This window comes from Nesoenas mayeri, assembly GCF_963082525.1.
Source record: "Nesoenas mayeri genome assembly, chromosome: 20".
Classification (NCBI taxonomy): Eukaryota; Metazoa; Chordata; class Aves; order Columbiformes; family Columbidae; genus Nesoenas; species Nesoenas mayeri.
In genome coordinates, this window is record NC_137569.1 from 2343761 (window position 1) to 2354111 (window position 10351).

The 10351-nt window shown below is 50.1% G+C and overlaps 1 protein-coding gene across 2 annotated transcripts in view; it reads left to right on the forward strand.

Annotated features, from left to right (window-relative positions):
- Positions 1–9108, forward strand: part of BCAS3 (BCAS3 microtubule associated cell migration factor) — a 282873-nt gene extending 273765 nt beyond the window's left edge. For both annotated transcript variants that reach the window (XM_080357114.1, XM_080357115.1), the window contains one exon: positions 8383–9108. In XM_080357114.1, coding sequence (XP_080213240.1) covers positions 8383–8531 — 149 coding nt within the window. In that variant the 3' untranslated portion in view covers positions 8532–9108. The remainder of the gene's footprint in view (positions 1–8382) is intronic.
- Positions 9109–10351: the final 1243 nt, after the last annotated feature.

The window sequence follows — 10351 nt, forward strand, 5'->3', positions numbered from 1 at the left end:
TGGCTGAAATCCCTCGTTCAGCCTATCGGCTGCCCAGACCCTGAAATAATTGCTGCATTTGTATTTTCGACCTTCAGGCAACTTTTTCTTACCCAGCTTTTTTGCTGAGGCCGTTTGGCTGAGCCGGGGCAGGAGGAGGGACCCCAGCACTCCCCAAGCACTCGGCTCATCACTTAGGGAGGACACTTAGATCCAGAGCTTGGGCCCAGACCTGCTCTGGATAGAAGCGTGGTATCGCCTCCGAAACTTCTGAGCAAGATCCAACTGTGCAGAGGGTGTAGGACACGGAGCTGGTAGCTGTCGTGAACATGCAGATTATATTTAGTTTGTATTTTCCTTTGTGGAGTCGGCGGCTGACGGGGGGGTCACTGTTGAGCAATCCGCGGCACTCCCATAACCCTGGGAATGAGAGACCAAACCCAGGAATTTTAATACAGTGTTTTCTCTGCAAATGCTTTTGGTCTGATATACACAGATGTGCTGCTTGCGTAACTGAAGATACAAGATAATTCTGTGCAAATACATTAAAAAACTTGTATACAGACTGGCTTGCACAGGGAAGTGTGTATCACGTATAAGGTACATGATAGGATTTATGGTAGCAACATATTGAAACTTGCAACATGGGGTAGGTGGAAATGCCTTTAAACCCAACCATATCTGCATATTCATTTAAAAAACTCTTCAAGAGACCTTGCACAGGGAGTCATGGGCTTCCATAATGTCAGTGGTTTACAGAAATTGTTTTCTATAAGCATTTGACTGTTGTAGCTTTTGAAATGTCACGTGCTGACTAAAATCAGTAACTTATCCTTTTGAAGTGCCATTTATGTCGGAAAACATCCTAAACCTTTTTGCAAAAATATACAGCTCTAGGAAACTTGAGATTATTTTTTAAAAGCACTGCAGTAATTGTGAAAGTGCCTATCATGAAGAATATTCTCCCTCTAAATGCTGGTGCTTTATCTGGTGCACTTTTAACCTTCCATAAAACGCTCAGAGTCAAGTCAGGCAAGATGCCAAAGTCCTGGGTCTCCTGTTCCGTGGGCTCAAGTCGTATGGAGCCTTTTGGGTTCTCTTTTTAAAGGTAAAAACAAGCTTCTTGCTTTTTTTTTTCGGTAGACAAAATTCTCTAGTAATTCATGCATGAAAATGTCTTATTCGTATCTCAACAACCTCTTCGTGCCTGAAGTAAACGCAGACGTCCCCCCCATTTCGTAAGGGTTAGTTGTTTGGCATCTTCACATTGAAATAAGGCACTAGACATGAAACTTGCGGTCTCGGGGGGGCTCTGATGTTCAGAAGGCTCAGTCTCCGCTCCCCTGGTTATCTCCTGCCTCCTGTACCTCCTCATCCCTTGCTAGATCCTGCCGCCTTTTTTCCGACGTGCCAGGTTCCATCTCCGAGTGCACGGCATTAACCAACTCTATGTGGATTCACCCTTAGAGTTACCGTAAGACACTTTGACAGTAACTAATATTTTACATAGGCCACTGAGTTCTGATTTCAGAGAAGCTGTTCAGGCAGCGTTTGCCGGTCTCTTTTTACTTTGAAAATTTAATGGAGGTGCTTCCGCGGTGTCTCAACATCTTTCAGGTCGCAGCAGGATGAACGTTTTAATGCAGGGATTGATTTTCAGTGTTCAGATGCCATAGGTGTTGCATGTTCTCTGTTGAATGGAGTTTAAAATCACTTTTTTCGTTTAAAAAAAGGAAAAAGAAACGTGTCTTGGGGTCTGTCATGGCCACCCAAAACATGGCAGGGAATCGGTCCCTGTGCTGCTTACCCGGGCACAGGGAGAACCCACAGGGGTCAGTGGCTTCTGCCAGAGCAGGGCACAGGTTCTAATTGACATTTAAACATGATCATAATCATACCAACGTGTAAACGTCGTAGGAATATATAAAGCTGGGAACCAACTTTCTGTCTGTGCTCCCTTTGGAAAGGAGCGACGTAAAACTACATTTCAACCACCTCAAATCAAAAGGCTCTCGGAAAATCAAGAGCTTTAATGAGTATTTGGCACTTCCGATTGATAATGATGTAATATTAGTGATTTTTGCTTATCCAAATATCCAAAAGCACAGGTTCCCCAGGGCGCGGTGTCCCTGTGCGGGGCTGGAGCCAGCTCTGCGGGTCCTCGCCTCGGAGCAGCCACATGTGACGGGGATGGATTCTAATTAAAGCTCCCTCGTTAGCATAATTACATTTCATTAAAAAAAGGGGGATACCTAAGAAACACCTACAAGTGCCGTAGCAGCAATGCCATTTCCAAGGCCTTGCGTTTGGGGCGGTATTTGTTCATTTTACGACACACATCGGGTTTTGAGCCTCGGGTTGCGCCCCACGCCGCCCAGGCAGCAGCACCGGCTCCCGTGGGGACCGGTTATGATGTTCTTAGTAAATGTTCATGCAGAAATAGAGCCAGAAGCGTCCAGCTGAGTTTGGGATGTTGTCTAAACACTGCGAGACGGAGAGCTGACGTGTAAAAGTGCGTGTCGGCGTACCGGGGAGCGGAAGCCGCGCGGCGGGGGCCGCTGCGAGCTCCTCACGTCCCGCTCCCTTCGGCAGCAATCAGGAGAATACAAATGTTTAACTAACCCATTCACTGGGGAGCGGTGTGTAAATTACAAACAGTTTAAGAGATCCTCGAGACTTCTTTTGTGTTAATACAAATTGCCTTTTAGTGTTCGCTTTATATAGGATCCTTTTGAATGAGAATCCAGATGGCAGAAGCTACATAATTATTATTCATTACAGTTAATAAGTAACACTCAGAAGCCCCAGTCAGCTCTGCGAGTCCCCCATGATAGGCATCGTGCGAATGTAAGGGTAAAAAAATAGTCCTTGCTGCAGAATATTTTAGGATTTTGGTTAAAGACAAGGAGGTATGAAGGGCCTTTCATTTGCCCACCATTCTGAGAGCTCTGTCCGCAGGGACTCTTCTCGCTTCTCCCCCAAACCAAGGGAATTCTCTTTGGTTTTAAAGTGAAGCTCTAATTTGGGCCTCGTACCTCAAGGCTGGGGAGAGGTGGGTTTAGGAAGCAGCACCTTGTTTCTGGTGCCACTGCTGGGAAATGCCCGTCTTGCGTCTGAATTTTGGAGAGGGGGCCGAGTAGGTTCCCGCGCTCGCAGCCCCCCGGAAAGCTCCCCAAAACAATCGCTGTGAATGACAGAAGTGAAATCGAGGAGATTCGAGCCCTGCTGGCCATTACCCCACTTCCTGCATTCCTACTTGTTAATTGTCTAATTCCTAACGAATCCTCGGGCGTCTGATGGACTTTCTGATGCGTGCTCACTCCGACGGTTCCTCTCCTCCCCGGCCTCATCCCTCACCAGGGACCTTGTTCCTTTAAAAATGCCATCCTTAAAAATCAGAAATACTCAGCCCAGCAAAAGGAAAAGGGAACTTGACATTAGTTGAGCTTGAAAGGCTTGGTGCTGTGAAAAGTGACTGACGTGTGAAAAGAGGCTACAATTAGTTCTTTCCCCAAGCACTCTCCCATTCAGTCCAGGGTCACTCCTTCAGCGAGCTGCGGCTTTGAGGGTAATGTGTTGTGACAGTTTGAGATGATGAAGAATAATTCTTGTATTCAGAGTTGCTGCCGCTTCCCCGCTGCCCTGACACATCAGGCTGCTGTCATTGTATCATTTATCCCGGCTGCGCACAGCCCGCGCAGCCCCCGGTAGGTACGAGGACAGGGTCAGCCCTTCCAGCAAATGATTTGGGAGGATATTTTGAAACTGTGCTGAACGGGGGAAAGCAAACAGAGAGAAAGGAAAAACCATTAGAAGAAATAATGCACTGGAGATGAGATTTTTTGAGTAGACATAAAGGAGATACCACGGCTTCAAGTGGACCACTACAGAGAGAGCACGCATAAGAACGGCAGCATAATTTATGAGTGTTCCGGGCAAAAGAGGGCTATATAGATTTTTTTTTCAGGCACTGAATTAATGCACCCTATCAAATGGTTTCACGTTGGAGCTTGGCAGGGCTTTGTGCTGTTCTAGATTTGATGGGGTCCTTTGACAGTTCCTGGAGCTTTCTGGAATTTGAGGGTGCAGCCACCTGGCTGGATGGGGGACGGCACCGCTGGCCCGGAGCAGAGGAGCCGGGGCTGTCCCCAGAGAAGCTGCTCCTCCTCCTCTTCCTCCTCCTCTTCTTCCTCCTCCTCTTCTTCCTCCTCCTCTTCTTCCTCCTCCTCTTCTTCCTCTCCTCTTCTTCCTCTTCCTTCTTCCTTCCTCTTCCTCCTTCCTCCTCCTTCCTCTTCCTCCTTCCTCCTCCTTCCTCCTCTTCCTCCTTCCTCCACTTCCTCCTCCTTCCTCCACTTCCTCCTTCCTCCGCTTCCTCCTCCTCCGCTTCCTCCTCCTCCGCTTCCTCCTCCTCTTCTTCCTCCTCCTCCTTCTCTTCTTCCTCCTCCTCCTCCTCTTCTTCCTCCTCCTCCTCCTCTTCTTCCTCCCTCCTCCTCCTCTTCTTCCTCTTCCTCCTTCTCTCCACTTTGGCAGCCAGCTGAGGGACAGCAGTGACTTGGCCAGCAGAACAGGGGACAGGCCCATCAGGCTGGAGCATGGCGCTTGCGAATATCAGCAGAGCTATTTCGTGGGAGGTTTCATTTTCCATTCCTCATGCAGCCACGTCCGTGCCGTGGGACACCAAGCACAGAGCAGCCGGCGTTTGCGTTGCAACATCTTTAACGTCCCGTCGCTCTCCACGCAGCGTTGGTGTTTCCGCAGCCCCCCGCACACTGCAGGGCCACGGGAGGGGGACAGCCGCCCCCCGGCAGGGCTGGGGACCCCATCGGTCACCCCCAATGGCCACTGCTCCTCACGGGAGGATCTTTATTGTCACCACGGCAGAAAGCGCATGTGCCCTGAAAATCCCAGTGACGCGCGGACCCCGGGTGATGCTAGCGGTGCCCATTACTGTTACGGTCACAAGCGCACGCAGGGCTGTTCCCAGCTCCCCTGAAGTGACTTTCTCCTCATGGCTTCAGCAGATGTTCCTGCTCCTTCATCTTTTTTCCCATCTTTTTTATTGTTGTTGTTTGTTTTTAGGGCAGTCAGGACTCTGTGAGTTGTTTCCTCCGGGGACATGGGCAGGTTTTAGTATTTACGTTTCCAGTATTAGCATTTATTTGTATTTGTGTTTGTTTTTCACGGGCTTTTGAAAGCCTCAGGGAGCCATTTATGGGGCCAAAATAATGCAAGTGCTGGTCTTCTCACAGTATTTCATTTCCTTGATGGTAGAAATGCTACAAGAAGAGCAGGTCTCATGTTATTTTGACCCCATAAATAGCTCCCAGAGGCCCCTTTCTTCCTTCTCCCACCCACTCCCCCCCAAATCAAATATTTAGGTTTCTGCAAAGCCTGACTTCTCAACCCTGGTTATCTTGCTTCAGCAGAAGCAAATTGCAGTTATTACAAAATAGCCAGAGAGTCTATAAGGCCGAATGGGTTTTATATGATGCACAATTTGTTGGCTACTGTACAAGTTCATTAAAGTGTATCATAAGAGGTTGTTTTACTGGTACATTTAAGGAAGTTAATACATCTCGACAGTATATGCATGGGGGAATGCAGATACAATAACCCTCAGACATGCTGGGGCCGAGCCCGTTCCTGGCGTAACTCCACCGGAGTGAGCGCAATCGCTCGCCGAGCAGCCGCGTCCGGCCCTGCCGCAAAATTGTCCCCCAGTCTTTTACCCCATAACAGGAGGGGTGTCCCCATGTCATGGAGCCATTTCCGATCTTCTCTGAGCTTCCCATGGGAATGGCATCGATGTTCCCGTGCACATGCCCTTTGCTGGAACGTCTGGGGAGAAGCAGCATAGTTTGCGCTGGACATATTTTTTATTATAGTTTTTAATTAATGAAACAGCTGCCAAAAAAAAAAAAGGATTAATTTGAGGGAATGTAGGCAGATGTGGCGACTGTGGTCCTAGGGGTCATGTGTGCAGCACAGGTAGTCCCTGGTGACCGTGTAATGGCTAATTGCACGTCTCGTGTGACCCGGCCGTGCACGAGAGCCGGGCCTGGGCGAGGGCAAGAGCCCAATTTCCTGAGCACAGCGGTGCTCTCTGCTGCGGCGGTCGGGACTTTTACAATGCTTTCTTAGGTATCAAAATACGTCGCTCGTCTGCCCCGCCGTGTAATTAGTTCCAGAGCGAGCGGCTCCGCAATGCGGGGCTGTTTGAGGGCGCCCGGACGCGTTTGCCCAGGGCAACGCGTGGTTCACCATCCGCAGCGCTCGGGACGGCAGCTTGGATGCGGGAGCTCCTCTGCTTTTTAGCCTGATCCCCTCCGAACCCAGAGTGGGCTCTGTGCAAGCTGGGAGGCTGGAAAACCTCCCCTCCAGTTGCTCTTGAGCCTTTGCATCTCTTTTAGCCCTTTTGTCCCTCCCCGTTGCTAATTGAAGGGGTTCATGTGTCTGACAGCAGTCAGGGCAGGAGCAGCCGCAGGGACGGGACCCCCGGCTCCCAGCCAGGCCCTGTGCCCACCGCTCTGCCTCCCCGCTTTTTGGTCGGTGCTTTTTCCCTGGCTGGCATCGGTCTCCGCAGTGCCACCCCCTGGCAGTCCCCGCAGAGGTGACAAGTGCTGCCGGCTGCACAAATCCCACAGCCCCCGGAAAGCCACCCCGTGAGCCCAAACTCCCCTAAAACCCATCCCGGCGGGGTGCGCGGTCCCATGCAAGTCACCGAAGGACAGGCAGGAGCTGGCAGCCGAGCAGCAACAGCCACGAGGAAACAAATTCTCCCTCGCTCTTTCCCTCTCCCTGCTTTTGCTACGGTTACTGAAAACCCAACATTTGCCTGAAAATCAATTATAGCTTAAAAAGAGAGAGAAGTAGCCCCGCGAGGAGCCCAGCAGCCCGGGTTTGGGGAGCCCCATCCTGCCCGGCGCAGGCGACGCTGCCCAGCGCCCCAGAGCTCTGACGTGGGACGTTTAACCGAAGCCAGCTGTGTGCGGAGGGAGATAAAAGCCCCAAATCAGACAGGATAAGCGCAGTATTAGTGTGGGATACGCCACTCATTTCTGATTTAAATTACTGTTTTTACTTCCTGAACTCATGGGAGAGTAAGGATGTGAGGAAAATGAAGAGGTTTAGACATGGACATTCCTTCACCAAATACTGGCGAGAAATTGTGATTAATACAGCTGAGGTCATTATCATCGCTGCTTACAGGGTGACCGGTTTCCTGCTGATTTGTTTTTCATGTATCCTGGGCAGATTATCTCCATTGCAAGTTACCTCCACCATCAAGGATTAAATCCCCGAGCCCTTTTCCTGGGTGTCCACTCGCCTGGCTGCTGTCCCTGCGGCACCCGGGTGGCAAACAGGAGCTGTGCAGTGCCTGAGGATGCCGGGGCATGGTGCTTTTGGTTTTAGCAAAGAACTGACTTTCTGCTTTTGCCGTATGCAAGGGGGTTTTTCCTCTTCCCCCTTTGGCAGCAGAGGAATTAGCCCGTAGCTTCTGTCCCCATCCCGTCCCCTCCAGCGCAGAAGCAGCCGATGCAAGTCACGCTCAGGGCCGTGTGTTGTGACCTGATGGAATATTCCTTGTGGCATGTCTGGGAGAGGATTCCTGCCGTGTCGTACGTGGGGCTCTGCCAAATCTCACCGCTGCACGCTGCCGCTGAGTGCCGGCCGCGCCGATGCTGCCGCCGGCTCAGCCGCAGGGTTCAAGTGGCTCACAGAGAGGCCGCGCTTAGAAACGATGCTCTGCACACATAAAAATCCTTGTGTGTTGAGATTAGGGAGCAGCAAAGGCTTTGGGAGGTCAGCGAGGGGAGATGTCTGGATGCGTATGGGAGCTGCAGTCAGATCTGCTTTCTGTTTTGCTTTGAGGCACAGCTCAGGCCTGCAGGAAAGAGGATATTTTCTCTTTGGCTTGAAAAAGCAGAGTTATTTATGTCCATTTATGCAGGATAAAGGGTTGTGGAAAGTCCCTGGTGTTCCCAAGGTGGAGAATCGCAGGCCTCTCCCCCTTCTCTGCCGTCTCAGCGTCATTGCTGTAGAGGAAAGATGTTTCATGATCTGCCACCGTACCCTTCGCACCTCGCTCAGTTCAGCCGTGAGCATCCCCACCACCACGTCCCAACATGTTGTGAGTCAGCGGCCTCATCCCCAGGAAAGGGTTTGCTCTGGGTCTCCATCCAGCTCCGCTTTGGCTCAGCTGAGCTTGACCCTGGCAGAGAAGCAGGACCAGGAGCTGGGATGTCTCTGGAGTGATCCATCAAATCACCCCAGAAGAGGTGGATGACGAGCAAACGTTAGAGCAATGATAAATAAACAGATTTGTCAATAAAGCGGCCGTCTAACGGCACGCTGGGTTTATGTGAAATGCTAACCAGGACCTGCTCTCTCTTCCCATTGCAGAGCTTCAGCGAGAGGGAAGCATAGAGACGCTCAGTAACAGCTCCGGTTCCACCAGCGGCAGCATCCCACGCAACTTCGATGGCTACAGGTCGCCCCTCCCGACTAACGAAAACCAGCCCCTCAGCCTTTTCCCCACGGGATTCCCTTAAATTAGCCAAACAGCCAAGGAGAGATGCAGACAGGGTAACGAGCCGCCTCTCCGCCTAAACTATCCCGATGTGTCTGTCACCTGCCAGTTCGCCGCTGCGCTGGATGGTTCTCATTACCCTGATAAATATTGATGACTCTTAAACCTTCCTGAAACATACTCACAAAATCTTGACTTTGTGTTCCTGTGCAATATGAAGAGACTCCGCCTTCAATCCTGACAGCTCCGCGGCTTCTTTTTTCGCTGTGTTCAGGAAGAGGTTGGTTGAGGAGAAATCTTTCTAAGCCATTTTTGGTCAAGCACATGGTTTCACGACCATTCTCTGCTTTTTTCGCGTTGAGAGATGAAGGGAATCTCCGCAACTCAGAGGAGCTCTCGCCGTTTGCAAAAGTGCCGAGTATTAACGCGTGAACTGGAGAGAGTGAAAACTGGAGGACTTTCTGTGGACAGGGTTGATAATGTTATTCCTTCCTCGTTGCGTCTCCTTGCTGCCCTCCTTCCCCACTGATACTCATCAATGCCAGGAGTATTGCAAATGGAAATGTTTCTTTTTGTTCTTTGGAAGAATTCTCTCTGTTGCTCCGGTTTTCTTCTAGTCATGTATTTTAGAAACGTACTTAATTGACTAACTGCAGTCACAAATTTCTCATATTTGGTTATAAAAGTTGATCATTGGAACTCAGATATCTGTCCAGAAATGCATGTGTCATTGAATAAATCTAAGTTAAACAAGACACTGCTTAAATGGCAATGTTCATGGGGTGTTACTGGGCTGGCTGTGGGCTTCGTATATCTTCCTGGACCAGACTATGCATATTTACTAACTCAAGGGCTTTAATTGAAGCCATCAGTGGATGTTATGCAGCCAGTCTGGCTTGGTTTTGCCTCCCCGCTTTCTTGTCCCCGTGTGCAAGGCCAAGATTGTTAAAAACAAGAGTTACAATTGGTGTGTCTCGCACCTCTGAAACTCAACACCCGCCTGTGTTGGGGTGTCTGAGCGCGGCTCCAGCTCCTTGCGTTGCTTGGGGCTCCGCTGCTCCGTCCCTCTGATTTGAGTGGGACGAGGACCAGGTGTGCTGGAAGCAGAGCCACCCGCCCCATCTGGCGTGTTACAGGATCACCCAGAGAGGCTTTGTATAACCCCCGTACCCTGCGGAATGTGCGCAGTCAAAACTAGCACCACATAACTCTGCTGATAAAACAGTCATGGGCTCACACATAGGAACCACATGAATTCCTCTATCTCGGCCAACTTGTGTCGAGAAGCAGAGAGTGAGACGGGACTGTCAGCTTATGAAATTTCCTTCCCTCTACTTGTTTTTAATAGAAGCCGTTCGAGTCACGGCAATGAGAGGAAACTATCTAAACCCACAAATCTTTTCGCACTTTTATAGCTCAAACCAGCCACACTGAGCGATGCAGAACCGACCACCCTCTTCCTACTCCATCCCCAAACACCAAATACCAAATTCAGCCTTGGGCTTGATTTTTTTGTTGGTTTTAGCTGTAACGCCACGACTCAGATCTCAGAAGCTTCTTTTTTTTTCCCCTCTCTCTTCAGGCTTAGAAACCACTAATAAAAACCGAGAGTCTGCAGCAGTAATGTCAGTTTTTTGCTTGGTTTTCAGTCAGTCGTTTCTCAAGCAAAAAAATACTTCCTTGGGGTGAAACCGGAGGAGAATTCGCCTGTAAGTAAGTACTCACAGCTCGGGCCCGCTGGCTGTATCTGCTGTAATGCTGTGTTTCTTTTATGTCTGTTAAATAATGGCTTAAAGTAAGGGGCTGAGGGTAGGGCTGGCACTGCGGACAAATGGGACCGCA